We start from the raw sequence: 23,781 nt of genomic DNA, 5'->3' as shown, positions 1-23,781 counted from the left end.
TTGCAACTTGGAGGAATCCATAGATTTTCATAAATCAGGAAGCATTTCTTAAATAAACTATATACAATCATACAGACAGTTCTTCTGGACCTAGCTGATATGAGCTCCAAATAGGAAATTGCTTAGGGATGGACAACGTGTACAATTACGATTAGCAGTGCAATATTTGAAACTGAAATAAATAAGATGTAAATTAATGCTGCACTGCAAGAATCACTAGTTGTGATTTATATCACTACAGGTGAGAAGACAGTCCAGACTTGTAGATGACTGCAAATGTACACAAATTAAAATAGATTAGATGACATAGCAACTCATCACCAATTCTAACAGGCGTGAATTCATCATGATAACATTTATTTATTCTGCACAATACCTCTTTTTAGCTAAGTTTTCCAATGGTGGCTGTTTTTTTCATCCAAATGTTTCTCACATTTTCTGACTCACTGAGCTACAGAAAAAATATTTTTACAAATAAAGCTTTTTTCTGGGAAAAAAATAAAAATAACCATATGTGAGTTGTCTACAGCAAGTAACACAGAAGCTGAAGAGAAAGAAAAAAGCAGGCATTAACTAGTCTTTCCTTGAGTTCCCAAGAAATGTTTCAAAGTTACTCACCCTCTTCCAATGAAATGAGTTACTGAGGAAATAAACTAATTTACTCCACTTCCACAGAGGCATGAACGAGCCAGAGGCATGTCTTTCATCTGAGTCAGGTCATACTCACTGCATTATTTCTCTTACATGAACGAGGGAGAGGTGAAGGAAGGAACAGAAGGGCACAGAGCACTTCCCTCACAGGAGCAGTATTTGAGGGAAGATGCAGAGATTCTATATGGTTCTTGCTCAGGAGCTCCAAGAGCAGCCAGCACATTTCCAGGCTCACCAAGTGCCATAAACAGAAAACAAGTTGTTACGAGATATGTAAGCAGGAACTCAGCGTGAATGGAAGAGTAAACAATTCTTCTTCTAAGTGACTTCCAGTGGGTTTATTCTTAGATTTTGAGAACAGAAAGAGTTGCTGCAATCACTTAGTGTGATTTCCAGCATCACACAAGTTGTAGGCAAATGGGACAAGCACAAATATTTAAAGCACTGCCTGTTTCACAAGTATTCTTAATCTCCCACAGCATTTTAGCAGTAAATTGATTAACTCTCCATGGCAGAAGATATATGGACTAATGCAAAAGTCTATACACTGCTTTTGTATCTGTTATTTCTAGATAATTCTGTGCACAGTCCCATGTTCCTTCCCTGCACAAAACAGTGTCTGTCTAAGCCATGAGCTGCTCCTTAAACTGCATTTTCTTCTCTGAGGTAGCACTGCAGCAGTCAAGCACACATGCCTGTACGGGGTGTCTGTACTCACAAGAGCGTTGTTTAAAGTAGGATGAAGTATTTTTTCTCTTATAAAACTTTCAAGATCTTAACATAACTGACAGTTTATTTGTGTAATCTTATGCCAGCAAAATATACGAGGCAAAAAAGATGAAAGGTTGTATGTATACTGGCAAGGAAACATATTCTTTATACTTTGTAAGAGTATTTAGCAAAGTTACAAAGTGTACACTGAGTAAATTATATCTGCTCTTGTTTTGCAGAGATCCTTCTCCTTCCAGACATCTTCTCTCTGTGTCTGGCATATATGAAATCAATCCTTATTCACTTTATAACATGATTCAGTAATTTTTTTCCTTAGGAATGTAAGTACTAACTAGTAGTCAAATAAGTACTGTCTTCTTACTGAACTAGGGAGTAGTGGAATTTTATGATTTAAATTAATTTAGATGGCAACAAATTTAAGACAATCCTTGTAAAACAGGGTAGAGAAGAAACTCAGTTTTAAAATCTTTTCAAGGTAAGGAAGCATCTGGAAAGTATTATGAAAGCTTTTTTTTATTATCAACATGAGTCTGTAAATAAATGTGAGGATGGTTGAGATAGCAGGAGAAGAACAATTATTTCCTGTTCCACCAGGCAACTGCTGGAAATACTTGTGTCCTGCTGTTTGCTCACAGAAATAGAAGCTTCACCTGTAGCTGCTTTGCTTTTTTATTAAAAAAGAGGTAAGATTTCATCATTGTGGAGAAGCCACTTCTGTCATGCCAACTGCAGCTGCTGGTGAAAGAAAGAGATGCCTAAGGGACTTGAAAGCACACCAAGGAGGCCCTCCATTGTAAAAAGTGACTTTTTCTTTCCAGAATCTGTTTGAAGGTTTCTACATCCATGAGTTTTCTCATTTTTCCTTTGGGGAAATTATCCCTTTTTTGGGAATTCTGAATCAGTGACAGTCTTGCCGTCAGAAGCAACATCAGAAACAGGTTTTGAGCAGATTAGGCATGAACCTCTCCATCACTGCTGAGCAGGCTGTGCCATGGCCATACTCAGCCTCCCTGGGCATAACTGCAGGCCAGTCACCTTGCCAGTGTACCATTAAACTCATTTAATCTGAACATGAAGAAACTATGAATATTAGGTTGGTCTGAAAGCATGGGAAAAGGCAGCGCTTTCAGCCCCACATGTCTCTGAGAGTTAAATATATTCCACAGACTTTTAAAAATACCTGAAAGGCACTCCACAGCATGCCAGCTGCCATAAAATTTTAGGCAAAGACCAGTGAAATTAGTTGACCAATAAGGCCTTTGTTAGATTCTCATGTCTGAGTACTTAATAGAACTGGTTAATTTGCTCTTCACCATTTCACAGCACTGTGGTCTGTATGTGGAGCATCACCCACAGCTAAAACCTGCTGCATTGTGACCTTGGCTGTTTAAAGATTATTTGACAAGATGTTGGTACTGAGCTACAAACATAATGCAGTCGCTTCCTTCAGTGGTAGAAATCACATTTATGATTCTTCTTCATAAGGTCAGCCCGTGTCAACTGGAGCCTTGTGACGTGAATCCCACAATGAACAATGCTGCTTTGATGCTCATCTATCCAAACCTGAGTTCAGTAACTCCTTCTTTCAGTTTTGTTTCCTCCTGTGCCTCTAAATCAAGAAATGATTCTATTTATAGGTCATTTCCTCAATTAAGTCAGTCTATACTGTAAGCTGGCTTTCCACTGTTTTTATTACATTGGTTTCCCAACAGATGTTGGTTTGTTATTTTATTTTTTTCTCCCCCATATTGGTCAAGAGATCAAAGGATTTGACCATACTTGTCTTTTGTTTCTGGAGGTGTGTGGATGAAATTTTGCATATGTTGAATGACTGTGAAGTTGGGTTAATGTTTTCAATTGTTACTCTAACAAGACCCAAATGCTGAACTTCTGTGTTACTAGAAACATTATAGGCTCTGCTGATGAGCCAACATAATATTCCCACCCAGAAAATTGGATCGACATCTTAATATGATTGCCATACCTCTTAAAAGTACTCTTGTACTCTTAAAAGTACAATCTATGTCTGTAATGAATTAGGAAAACTGTATCATCTCATGGCAAAGTAAGGTAACCATGTGTCAGTGGGAATATTTACATTACAGGAACAAATAATTCATCATAGCATCCTCTAAGTGATAGGAGAAATAGTGAACATCCAAATGCAAACAGTGGGTGTATTTTCAGCTCCTCTAGTAGTCATCGCTAAAATTAATTTCCTTAAAGTAGTCACAAAGTTCTGAGTAATCCTTCTAACAATGCTAGAAATTAAAGCATTTTTTTCCCTGTGACTATGAAAAGGAAAAGTGCTCCTCAGTTTCAGCTACCCCAGTGTAAGTCATAGGGAACTCCACTGAAGACAAATAGTTCTAGAAAAAAGCACCCCATCCTTTAAAAGAATAAATTAAACCCAGATCCTAAGAGGGTCTTTTACTTGAATCACTCATTATCTGAGCATATCCAAAGTTCCCCGTGGTTTTAAGACATGGACTCACACAACAAGACATCACATGTGGTATCAGTGAAAGTCCACCCAGTGGTTCTGCGTGTGCACATGTGCACGCTCCGCTCCGCAAATTTACTTACACGGAGGTCTCTCTCTCTATCTCAGTCTTTTTTTTCTCCCCTGCAGCAACATAAACAAAAGTTTTCCCACAGTGCTGAGACTTATTTCTTTGAACCTAATGAATATGTCGACTGGCTTTGGTTTCTTATTCATGGAAGCCATTCAGCTGTGGCGCGCTGTGTACAGCTCTCCACTGTAATCAACCAGCACTGCTCCGCCACCAAGGACGCAAGCCACGCACAGGGAGGGAACAATGGTCTCCTCAGTTATCTCACTGGAAGCTTTCTACTGCAGAGATCCCTCTCATTAGGCAGCTGGGGGTTCAAATTTGAAACTATTACTCACACTGGACCTTTTCTGCAATGGGAAAACCTAAAAAAAATTTATACGTTAACAATTACTTTGTTACAGTTGTCTTTTTCTAACAGTATCCTGCCAGTTCCAAGCTCCCTTTTGTGCCACCACATACCTGTGGAGATCAGACCAGATCCACGGAAACACCAACACTGTCTCCAGATCACATCCTTACTAGCTCTTCCTCATCTCAGACTTTTACTTGTTTCAATTAAATCCAAACTCTAGAATGCTGGAACATCACCTGCAGAGTGACTTCCACTTACATTTTCCTTAAAAATCTGTATAAGGTAATATTAAAATAATATTGTTCTGGAGTTCTTTTTTCAGTTTGGTTTGGCTTGGCTTGGTTTCTTAAGAATAAACTGGGAGGTCTGCCATAGCAATTTGGACGTATTTATCAAGTCCTAAACAAAAGTCAGTTGCTGAATAGCTGAAATGATCAGACTTGAAAGTGATTAGAGTTTCATTAGTGGTTTCTGCTGTGCAACAAATGGCCCTTGCAGTTGGAAATTCCATGTCTTTGTTCTGTTTCTCATCATATCTTATACCTCTCCTCAGTGTGACTTAGTAAAGAACCGTGCTTCCATCTTACCCTCAGCCATGTAGTCTGAGGAATAAAGGTGAAGAAATAAAATAGCCACTACACTGTTCTCACTTGTGTTAGTTTAAATCTTGATTTCCTGCATGTAAATGTTCAACCTGTAAATCTCAGAGTGAGCCACAGACATAATTACTGACTTTGTCACTTTAGACATAAATATATTCCAAATTACTTAGGTGTAATTATGAAATATGCAAGGGCAGGACTGGATGCATTAAATGACAGCTGAAAACCTACAATGTTCATATTTCCTGTCAGTGATTAAAGCATGACCCCTTTGCTAAATACTTTACTTCCAAAAATGGTATTTGTACTGCATGTGAATTTTAAGATACTGAGCCACATCCTTTGCATACTTATGATTTGGAATAGCCCTATTCTTACAAACACACTTTTAAATAGGAAAATGGAAGGTCAAATGGATCAGCTAGTTGTCAAGCATTCAGCTGTCAAAAAGGCACATCCTCCTTAATTGAATAAACCAGGATAAAAAACAGTGGCTACATATTTAATTTATCATACTTTCATTGTGTTTTTTACATTAACAGTTTAGTATGCATTATCATTTTTATTAGGAAATAGATTCTTATCTTGATAAAATAAGATACTTGGAGGGAGAGAAAAAAAAATAAATTTTTGGTTTTACTGTTCCACTTTGCTGAGGATGAAATATCTACTGCAGCTGTGTAGACTTTCCCAACAGTGCAGGATAGGAAAGATGTCAGCCATTGCAGCCATGTGTGCTATTCAGTTGAGAGAAGTTTACTTCATAAATTAAACTATTCCGACAGCTAAATTATCGCATAAAGCCTAATAGTCCTACTTTAAAGGATCTGCTCTGAAGTAAATGTTTATTGGAAATATATTTTGCTTGGGGATGACAGGATGAAGTTTTGAAAAATCTGAGTTTTCCTGGTTTAACTTCTCTTTTAGCAAAGCAAGTGTTCAAAGTACAGCTAAAGGCAAAGGAGATCTGCAGTGTATTCAAAGACAGGCCTTCATAAATAATAGCATTTAACCATGAACCTGATTAATATTTGTTTGCAAAGGGGTTTATGGAGTTTTTCAAAAAGTCTTTTAAATGGGAATCAGGTTACTTCTTTATGGTGACCTTCTACTTCTGTAACTTTATCACATGATAATGCAACATAACAAGAGGTGTCATTATGGGATGTAGCACTCAGCCTTAAAGAAATGCGTACTTCTGCATGATGGTGCTTAAAAACATGTAGAGCTCCAGCAACACATCCTGGTTTCCTTACTGAAATATTTGTCAGACTTCACCAGAACAACTGATTCACTTAGCTTGTCATGTGAGAAAGGACTGTCATGTTCTCTGCCCTTTCCCTCTACTCCTCTTGTAAACGTTAAATTTGGTAATTTAAAAGTTAACATATCATATCCCTTCCAAAACAATGCCATAATGAATTATGGCTTGGAAAAAAAATTACATGCTATATATAGCTACATACAGCTGTATATAAAACTATATACTTAAAATATGCTAGGAGGGAGAAAGCTATGACAAGATTTATTCTTTTTTAACAAGTGGAGGTAAACTGTACTTGTGTGAAAAGCCTGATTTTGTGTGAAGCACTTTCACACAGGGTAGCCTAAGGGACTGGAAATCGACGTCATGTGGAGCAGCAGAAGTGATGGGTTACAGTCTCATCACCTCCAGAGGAATCCAACCCCTCTGCTTTGTGACTTTGGCCACTGATCCTGTCAGGTGCCTGGACAGATGTGTGCCTAGCACTGACCCCCCTGTTACCTGCCATGCTCCACAGACAAGAACATCAGTACAAGCAAAATGTTCTAGTGCCTGGGATTTCCCTGTATGGCAGGAATCACTTTTCAGTGGTGAAGTACATCAACCTTTAAAGATCTAAGAGATGTTTTCTTTTTCTCCATGGTAAAACTACTCATGCAATGGGAAGAAGTGGTCTAAAAGGTACCTACACTGTGCCTTCTGTCTCTTCAGTTTTGTTTTCCTGTGCTATAGTGACAGGATATCTGGAAGTTTGAAAGGTTAAGGCACCTGTGAACTAAAGAAGGCTGTTGCAGTCTGCAAATCAGATCATCTTTTAGTGGAGTTTCTCTGTAATTATAGTGGTGCTTAGAAAGAGTATGTCACACATAACAGTTCAAACTCAAATGGGAATAATCCATTAACAGTATTCTTTTCCTTCATTCTTTCTCTATATATGCATATAAATACTATATAAAAGTACAGTTAATTAGATGGAAAGAAAACTAGCCTCAGGTGATTTTTAACTTAAAGACCCATTTGCTCTAATGTTTCACTTAAAAACCACAGCTCAGAATCTTGACTGACGTAAACTGACACAGGTCTGTTGTCTTCAATGAAATTAGGCTAATTTATGCCACATCTACTACTGCTGAAATCAATGTTTCATCCTGATTTTTTACATTAGATAAACACACCATGTTTAGTACCAGCAGTAGCATTAATCCTTCAATAAGTGTGTTTCTTCAAAGCCATTCTTTCAGGAAAAAAATGCTCTTCCATAACTATATATGTATGCAATACATACAGAGAGACAAACTGATAGATGCATAAATGTGTCAGAACAAGATGTCCATTACTAAGGAAATGCACTCTGGACCTCTTTCTAATATGAAGAAAAGAAGGGATAAAAAAGAGTGGAAAGTATATTTCAGCAAAATTTTATGAGCTGAACCAAGGATTTTTAAAATACACAGAGTCCGGAAAAAGCAAATATGTTACAGGTGGTAGCATTATATAACTTCATATGCAATAACTTAATGTTTTATGTACATCATAAATCTAAACTGAATTTAAACCTTCTTTATTGATTGAGAAATAACCTGCAAGTAAAGTAATCCCAGACCTTTTAAGTTCATGCAGTTAAAAATGAGTTTTAATCTGTTGGACAATGACAAGAAATTTGGAATTAGGAGACAATAAAAGAAGCTGGTTTAGTTCTTCAGACAGCACCTAGTGATTTACCTCTGCTGAAGAAACCCTAATGTATTCCTGCTGAGGATCTGGCAAACAATTTTGTAAAGCTCTTGCAATGCCTGTCTGAGCATTAAAAAAAAAAAAAAAAAAAAGGTACTATAGGGCATTCTGTACACCTCCACCTGTGTGTAAGGGTTAAGTAAATGGAAAATCCTGTTCTTACTGAAACAGGACTGTTCCCTGCTGGTTCACTCAAACTACCCCAAAGGGAGCCCCGAGGAAAGGGAGCAGGGCTCCTTCCCCCTGCTCAGGCATGCATAGGCAGGTGCATTCTGCATCCTGTTGTGATTTTCTAGGGGGTTTAATGCACCTCTGTGTCTCCCTGCAGTTGGATTTGTTCCTTTCCAGCACAGATCTGACTTGTTTAATTTTGCAACCGTTAAGTACAACACTCCTACACATCCAGCCCCGTTTCCTCAGAAGTCAGTGGGTGCAAAACACAGCGTTACTAATCACTTTCTTGCTTTGTCTGGCAATTGGTTTCTTGTATTATATTGCATTATAAGGACAGCATGCCACATATTGCCTAACCCCAGATCCCTGAAGTTTGTGTAGGTGTCTGCGCTAGGTCATCTCCCCTAAACTCATGCACATAAAGTGGATGATATCAAGCTTTACATTTGGCTGCCCTCAGGTATTTTCTGCATATCCACACACTGTGTTCTCTCTAAATATGCTCTTTCCTGCTTCCTCATGGCTTACGTGCTTAAAGCCTATTGAAACATTAACTTTATTCTTCCCTCTAAATACTGTGGTTATTCAGCTTACACATCTGGAATGGATTTAGGCAAAGATTAGTCTGCTTTACTCCTCAGACTGCGGTGTAATTCACAACATATTAGGTTGTATACATTTGTGCACATCATTTTTAATCAGATGCACAGCATGCCATTCATATCCTTTTAGCTTTTTATTATTACTTCTGATACTGTACTTCATCAGACTCAATTAAACCTGTCTAGTTCCATCACCAGAAATTATTTTCTTCAGGTATGGAATGGGGCTATGATACACTGCTTCATATCAAAGACATATTCAACAGATACAACAATTCATATTCCCATTACTTTATGACTGTCACACAAAGTAATTTACTTCCTTTCCCCAGTCATAAAAATTGTACCATGTTCCAGCCTCCTGCAGCCTACTCCAATTGCTTCCAGAGTCTCCTCTATCGCTTGCCACTCTTGTCTTTAAATTTCACTTCTCCACCCTCTCCAGTCTGGCACACACTGATTTCCTCTTCTTTGGATTCAGGCAGGTGGGTTACATTCAGAGCTCAGATAAACAAGCAGTCATGCTAGAGAGTAGGTACATTCCCTGACTATTTCCCTAATCAGTTCACATTTACCTTTGTAAGTGCTTGAAAAATAAATAAGCAGATGGTGAAATCAGTTAATTTTCCACAAGTGTTGTGGCAGAAAAGAAATCTTCAGGAAGTATTTTAGATGGCAATTTTTAACTCATAATCAGCTGCTTGTCTCTGCTTATACTATTACCTTCTTTAGCATGCTGGGGAGGTACAAACTCTACATGATACGGAAGCAATGGCCCTTTGACACGTCCAGTGCTGCTGTCTGACATGAGAACATAAACCATCTGGCTCTCACAGATGCAGTGTGCAGGGCTGCAGGGGTCAAGATTGTATCCCCCTCATTCATGGTGTCTCTAATAGCTGCTGTCAATCAAGCACCCTCCTCTTCCTCATCTCCCACAGAAGAAGCACATTTGAAATTCCTGGCTAGGTAGTATGGGAGAGGAAGGAGCAGGCTCTACCTGAGAGAAAGGACAGATTATTTTTCACTGCAGATCAAATAAATTAATTTATTCATCTGATTTTCACACTTCTAAGGGACAGAACCCAGGCTGAGTGTTTGACCTGTCAAAGCCCAAGAAGAGGTGGGTACACTGCATCCTGCCTGCCTCACTTTCTCTCCACATGGGCAGACCTGACCTGAGCCAGCAGTAAACCCTTCTGCACAGCTATTCAGAGGACACAAACTTGTGCCACTGGAAGGGCAAGTGAAGATGATTTCACTCATATTTTAAGTATGAAAAAGAAAACAAAAGCCAGTGGTGTCTGAGGCAATTCAGATAAACCCACTCCTGATTTCCCTCATATGCGAAGAGGAAACCAAGGGTCATGAGAATGATTCAGGATAAAGGAGACTTACAAACTTACTGCATAAATGAAAAAAAAAAACCAAAAAAAAGAAAAAAACAAACCAAAACCCCAGTCACGAAAATTTAGATTTTTTTTTTTACAGTTGCAGACTGCTAAAAAGAAATTAAAACAAGACTCCTGTTTCACTCCAGGGCCAAACACTTCACCGATTCAAGACTAAAAACCCAGAATGTTAAACCAAGGTTAGATCTGGCCTCTCATCTCTGATCATCCTTTCTATAAATCCTTGATAAAGTGTGTGTTAGTTTTATGGTACAGCAATAAAACAGCCAAATGTAGAAGTAAATGACCTCATACAAGCTATCTCTGTGCAGATAGATTCCCTTGGCAGATAGCCAAGGATTGATTGACACACATCTTACGGAACTAGAGTTAATTAATATGTCTACCAATTCCCAAATGGATCTCAGGAAGCAGAGAATCTGTTTAATGCAGTAAGCAATGACATACTGTGTGTGGTCAAGAGACAATCACTAATTGCCAAGAATGCATTGTAATAAAGCATTAAAGAATATGAACAAAACCCTTTCAGCTCTGCAGCTCCCTTATCCCTTCAAAACCTTGTTCTTAAGACATTTTAAAGATTTACGTTTCAAATATCAAAAGACATTTTCATAGGGAAAAATAGTTCCCAGACTATGAAGTCAACACTCAAAGGCTCTGTTAATTTTTCTATGAGAAGAAATAGTCATCATTCATTCAACAATGATGTCTTTATTTTCAAGGAAATCTGCAAACCTGAATTGCAAAGGCATAAGGTAACTTGAAAGAGCTGGTTTGTTGAAGATCACAGAAGCTACAAGTAACACAATTATGGATTCACTAGTTAAACATATCCATAAATGCTGAAAGCACATCAGGAGTCTGACTGCTAAACTGAAACAGTCCATTGAGCAATACTTCATGAAAGCCAGACAGAAAACACAGTAAAGGAGACTAATTTATATTACATACTCAACAGAAAATCAAGAGATAGCCTGGCCTAGAGAGAAAAAGTATTGAAAGGCAGCACAGAGATATTCTAGTCAAATCTTCAGCCCAGAAGACCAGCCTAGCCCCATGGCTTCCTTTGAGTGAATCTGCTTTTTACCAGGGCAGATCCTGCTTATCTATTTAGTTATGATGATCACTGAGAAAATGGTACAAGAGCTACTGCATGAATTCTGCAATACTAAGCAAAAATCAGCAAGAGATTAAAGAAATGGGTGAAAAGAAAGTGATTTATATTTCAAAAATCATTAGGGAAACAAACGTAGGTGACATATGAAAAACTGCCAGTATGTCAGGACAAACCTGAGAAGGAGGATTTATGAAGGTGTGACACTATTTCAATTCTCAGCTGGGAGAAAGCTGAGGTGGTGTCAGACTGTACTGACTGAGAGGAAACTAAAAACAGTGCTGGGCCCAGAATAAACACAGTGGCTTTTATACCCAGCATTTGTCTCAATTACAGAAAATTAGTGCTTTTTGACTTCATAAGCCAGGTAGAATAGGCTTACTTATACTTCTTGAAGCCCCTGGGGGAAGAGATGCTGTGCAGGGCAGAAAAATTAGAGATACTGCTGTGATTTATCAATCAGCACATCAGCACCTGATTCAGGAGCAGGTCTTACCAGATCTGCTTCCCGAGCCACAGAAACCAGTGCAAATGCATTTTGGCAGGAAGAGATCATGGCTAAACACCAATAAAGATTAAAAAGAGGAAAAAGAAAAATATTGCTTTAAGATAGTTTACCTCAGGATGACTTCCAACTTCAATATAGGTGCAGACTGGATGAAAAGCCCCTGTTCCACAAGCATACAGGTGGGTTTGGTTGTAAGCCTTGAGCACCTTGATGAAATTAGCGCATTCTCTCTGCAAAGAAAAGGAGAACAAAAAATTATTCATAGAGTTAATTCAGTGATTCTGGCTAATGGGAGCTCTTCTGTGTTAGAGATATATATGGCTGAATGAACAGATTTGTAAAGTGTGATCATTTCATGCTGTTCACAAGATTGTTTACTGCTAAGCATTTAATAAATAGCCTGATTTAATTTCTCATTTAAATATCTTTGGTCGCTATTTAATAAAGCATCCAACCTCGAAGAAAAGATTACAGAAAAAAAATCTTAGTTTTTGTTTCAGACACGCTTCATCTTTGTAATTTATGCTATTGCTGTGTTTGTAAGACAAAACCCATTTATAGAAATGTGTCAGAATGAAATAATGAAGAAAAATGAACCAACTGTTTGCTTGTATTCAATTAAGTAACAATTAGAAGAAAAATGGGCCAGATGGAAGGAGTTGATGAAAACCTAGTCATTGATATAGCATTTTTAACAATCATATGAATGCTGCCTCACCCCCACTGCCTGTATCTATGGGCCAGTCTTACACATATGAATACTTATGTTAAACTTCCATACATTCATTTACAACCCCCAGAACACAAGCTTTGCAAGACTTAGACTTCATATTTTCTTCCTAAGTAAATTATCCATCATGAGTTATTTTAGTTCTCAGTAAATAAAAGCTTAATAGCAACACTAACAGTCCTTAGTACAAACATTATCTGTTACCTGTTAACAAAACTGTCACTATTAATGCCTAATGTTATTAAAATGGATAGTCAAGATGACAACTTTTTCCATTTGTTTAATATTTTTATTTCAATCAGGTCTAATATAGAAAAGAAATATGTCAATGCCTGCAAGTCAGCCTGCTGACACAACTGAAAAAAATGGACTTCAATGAAGGAAAATGAGAACAATGAAAATTAAGCATTTCTGGTCAAGTCTGTGTTGAAGAGGAGGAAAACTTTTCTCAGTGTATTTGATGACTTTTGATACACTGCTCAACTCTACCTTTCCAAGTAGATGAGGGCCCATGGAAGCACCACCTGAGCTACTGCACCCACAGAAAACTCCTTGACTGGCATCCTCCCTCCCTGTAACTCACTTGCAAATTAAACAAGAACTCCCAAACACAAAATAAAGGCTCTGCCAAGAAAATGCATGTGCAGTTTGAGGTATGCCTTAGGCCTCCACAGGGAGAAGCAATGAACTTACACAGATGCAACACTGATTCCCTGCCTCACACAAAGGACTGTGCTGGAATGACATTGCTCTCACAATTTTATTGTATATTTGCATGACAGATAATGGCAGTGTATTAAAAAAGAGCACCCAGAGAAAAGCATCCATGATCTCACTGCAGCCCTGACTTACTGCTGTTATCTTTTCAACAGAGATGGAAGAGGAAAAATAGAGATGGTCAAGGTAATCCAACAGGAAATTGAAAGAAATAGAGATCGATGTTACTCTTAATTCTTTCAATTCTGACCTTTCTTAATAAAAACACACAGAATTTCTGGTCCATTCTTATTCTCCCCACACAAAAACATAAGCATGAGCAGACATTTATTATATTTATGTTTATCCACAGACTGCTTTCCACTGTCATATGGTAGAGTACTAAGCAAATACTGATCATAAATTATAAAAAAATATGTTTTTATATTTTTCTTAATGCTGTTATTCTTTGCTGTTTTAAGTAAAAGAAATATGGAAACCCCATGAAAGTGTATTAAAAATTCAATACCTACAAGAGTAAATGGGCAAATGCTTCAAATTCATGTAACAATAACAAAATTGAAATAGATCCTTTCTTGAATTCTGAAACATTCTGTGTTTCAGATGGAGCATCCGACTTTGACTCCATATAATTTAAAACTGAGCAATGATGTGTGTGCATTATTCAATAAATCAGAGATTTCTCACTTAAGAGTTGTATTTGGCCTGATATAAACACAACACTGTTTCTCTAGGACAGTGCTTTGCCTCGTCAGGTTTTATGTATCATGATTCAAAAAAAAAATCTTTATGGTCTACTACTACCCTTTACTAAAGCTGTTAAAATTACCTACCTGAAGAACATGAAGTGTTAGAGGCTGGTGGCCACAGAAAAAATGCACTGAGTAGATGGGCTGGACCTAGAGCCAGTGTGAATAAACTGTGCTGATTTCAGAGGAATTATTCTGATTTACAGCAACACAGCACCTGCGACTGCATATGCACTCAGAATCACATAATCACAGAATATTCTGAGTTGGAAGGGACCCACAAGGATCATCAAGTCCAGCTCCTCAGTGAATGGCCCACAAGGGGACTGAACACACAGCCTTGGTGTTATTAACACATCCTCCAACCCACTGAGGCTGTTCAGCTTATCTGAAACACACAGCAAGGAATTAGATAGCTAATGCTGCTAAGGTGGGATGGGAAAACCCTACTCAGATAAGGGGCAGCAGTCTTCTTTGATTTCTGCAGATGAAATTAAGAAAAGTTCTATCACCACCTTCACTGAATTACTCCAGATCAGCCTGTGGGAGAAGGTGGATTAACCCTATCATTGCCATGTTTGAACATCCAATGTTCAGGATTGATAGTAGTGGAAATGAGCAAATATCAGTCAAGTGATTTCAAATTTACAATGTATTTATTTCCAAAAGAAGATCTAGCTTATTCATCCTTCTTTTCAGGCTCTCCTAATCCTTTGTACGGGGTGTTTTCTACCTTAGATGTCTGAGAAATACACAACCTAATTAAACAATGGGGAAGGTAAATACCTACAGCAATAAACCTTTGACTATGACAAAAAAAATTTATGTAACATTTAAAGTTCCTAGTCCAGTTCAGACTGTTCTTATAGCTCCCCTCTGGTTTATAGCTGCATAAAGGAACCATTAAGGTCTATTCAGTAAATTCTCATACACCTCTCTACCAGATTAGGTTTCTTTATATATTTTACATGGTAGTAAAAAAATAAATAAAGAGGGGTATTAAAGTACAATAAATGACATCAAAGTAAAGCTACAGTTCTGATTTAAGCCCTTGTCAACTCAGGAAGTTCAAAGTGAAGTTTCTGCCCTGCCTGGGAGACGGTGCTATTCTTTCTGGAACAATAGCAACAGGCACACTGATTTCCATCTCAGACTCCTTCCTTCGTCTAACTGTGCTCAAGCACAGCTGCACAGGTACACCATTATGTGTGGAAATGTCATATCTGGTCCTTTGATATTCTGAACTTAGCAAGAGTTTGCTTTGGTGAATATTGGGTTTTCCTGGTTTATGCGACTCTGGGACAAAAAAGCTTCCTACAAACCTGTAATAAACCAACTTTAACAGCTTTGAATGACTTGCAGAGACTCTAAATCTCAGCACATGGGCATGACAAAGAAGGTATCAGGGAAAGTGTGCGTGCACTGAATGCAGTTTGGGTCTGCCACCATGTGAGACTTGGGTGACTGACCCGCATTCCCATTCTGTTTCCCCATTCCTGCTCTCACAGGACAACTTCAATGGCATTCAGGCCCCACTGCTTGTGAAACCTGGCAGGCAGCTCTGCTGGTCCCAACACTGGTGGCTACATCAACTCAGCCACAAAGCAGCTCCCCAGCCCCCTTGGCTGGAGGCCTGGAATGACTTGGGTGTCTCCAGCTGGGCTTGCCCCACTTGGCATCAGCGTGTCCCCCTGCCAGACCCCCAGGCGAGGGCTGCATTGTTGGTGGGGAGGTCTGTGCCAGCAGGACGAGGCATTTCACTGCAGGACTGCAGAGTCCAAGGCGCTGGAAGGGAGACAAAGGCAACAAAAGGCATGTGGTGTCTCACAAAACACAGCAGACAGGAGAAAGCATCCACCAGAGGAAGAGGAGGTAACCCAGAGGCAGAAGCTGAGAGGAAAAAATTCTCAGGGAAGTTCAACACTGTGCCTGCGTGTGAGTCCAGCCGCCCAGTGCTTTTGTATCCATTTTTATTTTCCCCAAGAAAGGGATGTTGTTCAAAGGGAATATATTCTGGACATATCCATACCCTTTGGATATTGTTCTTTGTCAAGTAAAAAAGATGAAGAAAGAAAACCGGACAAAAAAATTATTTTCCAGGGTGTTGTGGGAGTTTAAATACTTTTAGCCAAATAATGTGAATACAAATTAATGCAAGGTTTGAAAAGTTCTCTGTAGGCAGGAAAGTATTACTTAGATGGGTTATGAAAATAAATGTTAAAGAAGAGGAGCACTGGGATCATCACAGTGAATCATTATAAATTCTTGCTCCTAATAATCTTGTTCATTATAGTGAGTAGCTTATAGGAATATTAGGAAACCTTTCTTGTCTATGTGAAGCTAAACACTGGTTTATGCCCTAAAGCTTGAGTTTATATATACATACATAGAGCAGAAAGCATGAGCGCTTGCATATGGCATAGAATGTTTGAAGTAGATATTCAAAGGGAAAATTAGGTACATCATGTGGGAGTGATTGCAGCCCTCAAAAATACCCATTCATTTATCTACCTACCCCTGGAGAGGATTAATCTTCATTTATATTTCAATAAATGTTCTAAGGTTTCCACAAGAGCTGTAGGTTCTGCCTTTGGCCTTGTATAGAAGTGCTTCTATTTTCAAATCCAACAAAATCCCTACATCACATCTGAGACCTTCTAGCACAGCCTGCAAGGCCTTCCTCTCTTTTCTGACACAGAGAACTTCTTTAGATAGCTACTTTTTCATGTATATGACTGGATCTGCTGGATCTGTGTCTACAAACAGTTGTGATGGCATGATTGCCAGCAACCTACAAAGGATGGCCAAAGAAATGGTGACGTGCAGCAGCTGAAGCAGTCACCACAAACCTCAGGCACAATCCAGTTTGTTTCTTTGTTTGAAGGAGTGTGGACCATAGCCTTCACCAAAGCCTAAGCAGCTCCCACAGGTTTCCTGGGGTTAGTTTGGTGCATAAGTGCACCAGGGCATCCAATTGAAGCCATTCCACCTCGCATCTGGGAGTTCAAGAGAATGTGCCCCAGAAGTTCACTGGGCATTCCTGAGTGAGAAAAAGGATTGAACTTTAGGTACCATAAACCTTTTAACACTTCCTCTAGACCAGACTGAGGAAGTTGTGGGGTTCAGATCCTCAGTTCCATGCTGATGATTTATTGAAATGAAAGTGGCAGAAAGAGTTTGCATCATACTGTGGTAACGCAGCCACAGCACTACCTCAGCTACAAATACTCCTGTGCTAAAATCTTACTTGTAAAACAAGTTAAGAAATTATTAGACTGTCAATTACATTCAGAGTGTGAATTAAAGTCAAAGAGGTCCAGTGTGTCCGGACAGGTATGTGAACTCAAAATTTTAATTCCAAATTCTATAGCAGCTATAAGGGCAGAGGGCCTGTCTTGAAGAGGGTATAAAGTGTTAATTATGTTTTCCAGAAAGGCACCCGCTATATGAAGATCAATGTATCTGACTTACAAACCAAACATGCAGATTTATTTTTTAAGAGTTTTCTGATATTTATATGTGGAGTTGATAGAAGAGCTTATGCAGAGAGAGATTAACCTGAAAAAATAAATTACAAAGAAAATGTCTGCAACCAAAAGAGCCAAATGCAGAAAGATTGAAAAACAAACAGCAAAGATATGTAACACTGATTAGGCTGTGTTATGCAGACTTTTCCCGGACAGTTACAAAAATAAAGTCCATCCATCTGTCAAAACATCTGCTCCGCGTATGAAAATTAAAACAGAATTTAGGTGGGTTTTATGAGTTTCCAGTAATTATCTCTCCTCCAAAAGCCTGGAAGTTACGTCCTTCGATCTGGATTACTAATGCAGCAAAGAGTTTTAATGACATCTTTTTAAGTTGAAGGATAAGTCCCTGTGACTAACTTATACCCAGACTTTTCTCCTTAATTTAAGAAAGTGGTTTAATTTTTTTTAAACCAATACTGATGTCCATACTGCTTCTCAGATATTGCAGCAAATGCAAATGGCCAGATTATGCAGGGCAATAAGTAGAAGGCTAAATGATCCTTTACAGTATCATTAGCTCCAACAGTTTTCTGCTGATTTAATTCAGATAAGCATCAGACCCAGTAATACATTTTTCCTTTATATCAGTCTTCCCACATAGCCAAGTGATTAAAATATCATAAGATTTTGTCTAAACTGGATGGACAAGAGGATTTAGAACTATCATCTAGCAGCTGGACAAGCAAAATAAATACATGTTTTGTCTTCAATCAAAATGGATGGACAGCTTTCATATAAAGTCCCATGCATGAGGTTAATTATTATGTTTACTTTTTTCTTCCTTCTTCTGTCCCATTAGTTGAATTTTCAAGTGATGAGGTCAGGGATATCCATGGAGAATAAGTAATCCCCGATATTACTGCTGTCATTCAAATTTATCACACTGCTGAAAAATGTTCTGGACTTATCATGGAGCTTTTTAACTTCTCTCTTTTGCTGGTGGGCTACTGCTTACTGCCATCACTTCAGTCAGTACTGGCAGATATCTTTTTCAGCATGGAGCAGCATTGTTTCAAGGAAAATATTTCTGAAGTGTTAGTGCAATAAATATACGTGTGATTGCCATGTACACAGATGATGGATTCTCAGCTAGACCTGGGAAAGACTTCAACATGTCAGTAAACATGGGTGAGGAGGCCTCTTCAGGGTGAGCTCTGCATCATGTGTGCTTTCACAGCTCCTCTTGTTTGGGTACAAGATTCTGTAAAATGCAGGACCATTATTTTAAAAGTATTGCTGTATCCCTCTTTTAATTACAGTGACATTTGGAAAAACACTGGTCCAAGCGCACAATTGGCTTAAACAGGCCCAGAATAGGCAGTGAACAATGCAAATTATTTGAGTCCTGTTAAAATGAAATGGTCTTTTAAAATTTTATTTCATTGGAGTAAGATGGTTGGCAACAGTGGCTGCAAAGATGTTGTGGTAATGCTGGCAGGAACAGGAAAGTCCCCATGTACTGGGAGCTGAGTGCAGGCCCTAATGGGTGGGGAAATCCTGCCTGGCACCTGTACTCCATGAGATAACCTTCCAGCTGAACCAGTATAGGCAGGTGCATGATTTTAGAGTGGGGGAGGACAGCTGGCATGAAAACATTTGCAAACTGTGATTTACGACTGTGCACCCCTTGCAGCTGGGATCAATACCATCATTTACATCCCCTTTTTGTCATTATTGTTCCTTGCAATTACAAGGATCAATGTTTTATAGTCCTACCCTCTGAAAAAGCTGTTCTGCAGTGCTGAGAGAAGCAAGTTGAGCAGTTGAAGTATTGGGGTCTGTGTTACAGAATGGGGTCTCTATTAACTTACTTCTGCATAGTTACATCCCCCATTTTTCAAAGCCTTACAAGCAGCGTGCATTTCATCACACATGCACACACACACACACACACACACACATACACAAATCCAACACAAACCAGGATTACACCTAATTTTTCAAAGCTGACAGATCCCCAGATTCAGCGGCCCTTATGCAGGGGTGTGATCTACAGGACTTTATATGGTACTGGGATTTGGGGGATCTGACTCCTTTGGAGATGTCATAAATGACTCCACTCTTAGGCATGGCAACAACTGCCAGCATTGCACAGGAACCATTGATTAGTTTCATACCTAAATTTCCCTCTGCTGACAAGATATGCTCTGAGGAACTTCAGACTGATGTGGGCTGATAAGACATTTTTGGTTGCGTAGTTCAGATGTATACTGTGTACAAATATATACTGTGCTTCCAGTTATCTTTCCAAGTAAGCTATGCCTGTTATCTGTCTGATTTTTTGATATGACAAGAGTTCTTGAGAATATTTAAAGTGTATAATTTACTCAAGTTGCAGGATGTCTGCATGAATTTAAACCATTAAAGCACCAAGACAAGAAAAGAGAAGCGAAGAAAGCAGATGATTAAAAAAAGCCAGCAAAAAAAAATTAAAAAAAAAATTAGGCAGATACATCCAGATTCCTTCAAGCCACAAAACTGCAAGCCATATTAGCAAACAGTTGTACTGTCAGCACACTGTCACTGCAGATGGAAAGCTTCTCAGTTCTCTGCGTTTGTGTTAGTGAGAGCAAAACACAAAATGTCTCCCAGCCTCTCTACCTACCCACCTGCAAATCTGGGTCACCGCTGGTATTTGGTCATTTGGCCCAGGGTTTACCAGCAAGGCTAAGCATGGAGGCAGCTGAGCTGGGTGGGATATTCCCTAGGGTCCATCCTGAAAACAATCTTAATCCAAAAGCCATTAAAAGAAGTCATTAGAAGCAATGCTTTGTAGATGCCTCCCTTGACACATCAGACCTTTAAACCTCTGTCATTAGCACTAACCATTTGACCCAGTGATCTTTGGAAGTAAAATTTTTACAACTTTTTCTGCATTCAGTATGCTCAAACTACAAGATATGGATCAAGCTCTGAAATTTTTGTTCAGAAGATGCATATAATAAATTTTCCAGACCTGTGAACAGCTAGAGGGATGCCAAGAAAAGGCTTCAGCACAAAATACCTGATTTAATGACTATATCATACTTTTTTACATCTGGTTAATGCACAGTTAACAAGACAAACCAAAGTCTTCTGTGGATGCAGTCCAGCAAATAAGTGGAATTTTGGGTTTTGCAGGCACAGAATGACTGTTGTACATGAAACTTCTCCATGAGTTCTAGCAAGCTTCTTTTATTTTGAATTGTTATGTTTTTCAGCAGTATACACTTCCTACAGTATATAATAAATTTATTTAAGGAACAGAAAAGTATTTTAGAAAGAACTCAAAATATTGGGAAGCTTTGAGGTCAAGCAGAAGCTTTGGTCTTTTCTGACCACAACTTTAAAAAATCTCTTGTTCTACAGAGTAAACTTGCCCCACAATAAGAGCACAGCTTTATTAGCAAAGAAATGAACACTAATGTTGGGTTTCAGCTCAGGCAGTCTCACCAAGCCCAGCAGCAATTTAAGTTGCAACCACAGCCTAGATCTAAGGAGCCTCTCTCATCTATCTCTCCCATCTGGGTGGAGTAATCACCTGTCTCCTGCAGCAATCAGATAACACCCCTCCTTTCCGAATTGGATCAACACCTGCTAATTGGGTGGAGTATTTCAGACAAACGGGTTGCCAAGCCTGTTACAGACACGAAAGGTACTGAGGGTCCCATCAGTCAGCTTGCTCCCTGCCCACCCCTACCCCTTCTTTTAGCACAGTATAGACATAGCCTCTAATGACATATAAGTATACTCCAAACTTGTGTGCTGAAAGTGAAGGTAAAGCCATCAAGTGTTGAAATGGAGCAGAAGACTGTGGCATCTCCAAGGGGCAGTAGCTTAGCAGTGTGTATGACTGTAAATAAATACCCTGTGTAAGCTACTCTAGGAGGTTACACATATCTTACTGTGGGAAGCTGGAAATTTCTGTGGGGATATTAAACTGCTTTGACACCAGAGTGATGCTGAACCAGAGAAACCTTAACTGACAGAAGCTTGAAATTCCCACTCAGCAAAAACTTGGCACCGAAGTGAAATTGCTGAAATGTGAATTTGTTGAATGGCTTTGGTGGGTTTTTTGTTGTCTTTTTGTTGGTTGGATTTTTTTTCTCTGTCTATATATATATTTATGATGCATGTAGAGTAATCTAAAACTTTTGGAAAACGTTAATCCAAAAGGAATTAGCTAAAGAATACGAGGTGATTTGATTATTTAAAACAACAGAGATTCCACCATTCAGTCAGAAGAAGAATAAATCAACAAAAAAAAGAAAGGAAAAAAAAAAGAGGAAAAAAAGCATGTTATTTTAAGAACTTTCCCTTTAATTCCCTGAGTTACTACAAAAGAAAAAAAGACAATACTTTAACATAGGTGCAGTAGGGACAAATTTAGTAGACCTATTTTTGACATATGTAAGCAAGAGAACTACAGAAAAAAATTTGTTGTGGCCTAAATTAATAATACTATAGTGACCATGTCTTGAGTATAGTGGAACTGTGATGTGTGTTTTTCCAGAGCAGACCTATCCTTAATTTTGAAATTAACTTATATTGAAACAATAGATAATCAAAAAGAAAATAGACATAACATGAAGAAAATTTAAGGGAAAAAAATAGGGACTGGCACCAAAGAAAAGGCTTTTCTTTAACTTTTATGAGCTTCAGACTGAAGCCCTGAAACAAAACAGGGACAGAACATATCTATCATTTCTACCAGTCATCCAGTTAATGTGTTTTTCTGGAAAGAAACGTATGAAGAGTAAATTTACTCTGTCCATCTTGAGTTGCAGTAAATCATAACATGGAATTACCCAACAATATTTTGAAATAGCAATAGCTGGAAACTCAGCCATAAATAATTCTCAGACTTTGCCAAGGCCAAATGAGGGCTCATGAGGAACACATACTGATAGAAAATTAAGCCCCATAACTTTGGGAAGATTTTTTTCCATCATTTCTCCTTTACATTCCCTCTTCTAACTCCGTATTTCAAAAGCAACAAAGAAAACATTTCTGCAAGACTGCATTAAATCTGCTGAATATTAAATTTCCTTCAGAAGCAAATTTCTATAGTCACACCTATAACAGAAAAATGATCCCAAAATTGGAAAATTAGCTTTCTTCTTGATCTATATCAATTTTTTCCCCATACTGAAAGACTTAAATGACTTCCCATGATACATAAATGGGTAAAATATGAAAATATGAACAACTGCCAAACTAATTCTTCCTTTGTACAAGGACACAAGTTATTATCTTACAGTAACTGATTTTCCTTGGTCAGTTCATAGAAAGAAATATATGCAAATGCCTAATGAACACAAGCTGTAGGATCAACATCTGAAATGCCCCATAAATGAAGCTTTATGCTGGTGTGTTGTGGGGGTCCATCCAAGAACTGGAGCTGGCACAACCAGGAGTTCCTGGGGGGACCAGGTCTGTTTGAGAGCTCCACAGGACTTTGAAAGATTCCAATGTCCTTAACTCCTTTTTTACCAAGCCCAGTTCACCTCTGAGTGAAGTGGTTGTAGGTTTATGAGGTTGTTTTTTTCCCCCATCTTTCTCTTTTGTCTGTGGTCTATGCACAGCAGTTTTCCAAAGCAGCAGTATTACAGCTGCACACTGCTTACAAATGCCTCACTCCCTCATCTCCCAGATGGCAAGGAATGATTTGGTAGGAAATTGTGTCCACATTAGAGAACCTTGTGCCCACAAGAAGAAGGGGTGAGGAGCCCTCAAGCTGAAAAACCCAGCATTCTAACTGGAACAGCTGAGAGTAAGAAGGAATATGATCTGGCACTATTTATCTTACACATGTCACAAAAAACACTTTCCTTCTTGTAGCAGGTCGTACTGAGAATAAATTCTGTCCCCAAACTCATTTGAGACCTGTTGTTTAGGATTTTTACTCATTTTACCCCTCTTCCCAGGAGACATTCACCCTTCTCTTTTCCCCAGGCTGGATGGGCATCCTGAGTCTTTAAGCTTTGGTAAAAAATTTTACTGCTGTGCTGGAGACAGAAAACCAGAAATGAAAAAGGGATGGCAATGAAGGCTGGTGGAAGAAAAGCTGAAAATTTGGCTGTAGATGTCCTCCAAAGGAAGAACCCTGACAGAAGGGAATGAACTTCTTCTTGGCACACCCAAAGGGCCAGAGGTAATTTGACTGGAAAAATTGTGCCTGTCAGATGAATTTAGAAACATGCTTTCTAGATCCAGCCAACACTGTATATTTAATTTTCAGATTCCCTCTTCAGATCTTTGTTTACAATAACAGATGAAAAGAATTACTTTTACTTTCTGCCTCTATGTTGTTCTATTTTCCCTAAGGCAACAACAGTAATAAAATGAGTTAAAG

At 38.6% G+C, this 23,781-nt stretch overlaps 1 protein-coding gene across 1 annotated transcript in view; it reads right to left on the bottom strand.

Moving 5' to 3' along the window:
- SEMA3A (semaphorin 3A) overlaps positions 1–23,781 on the bottom strand; it is a gene marked incomplete at its 3' end in the record, with an annotated part of 161,107 nt that overhangs the window by 81,881 nt on the left and 55,445 nt on the right. The window contains exon 4 of the mRNA XM_084206288.1: positions 11,832–11,951. Within this exon, the coding sequence (XP_084062414.1) occupies positions 11,832–11,951 (120 nt within the window). The remainder of the gene's footprint in view (positions 1–11,831; positions 11,952–23,781) is intronic.

The sequence above is a fragment of the Fringilla coelebs genome, assembly GCF_963513975.1.
Source record: "Fringilla coelebs genome assembly, chromosome: 5".
NCBI lineage: Eukaryota > Metazoa > Chordata > Aves > Passeriformes > Fringillidae > Fringilla > Fringilla coelebs.
This window is presented reverse-complemented; position numbering and strand designations above follow the sequence as displayed.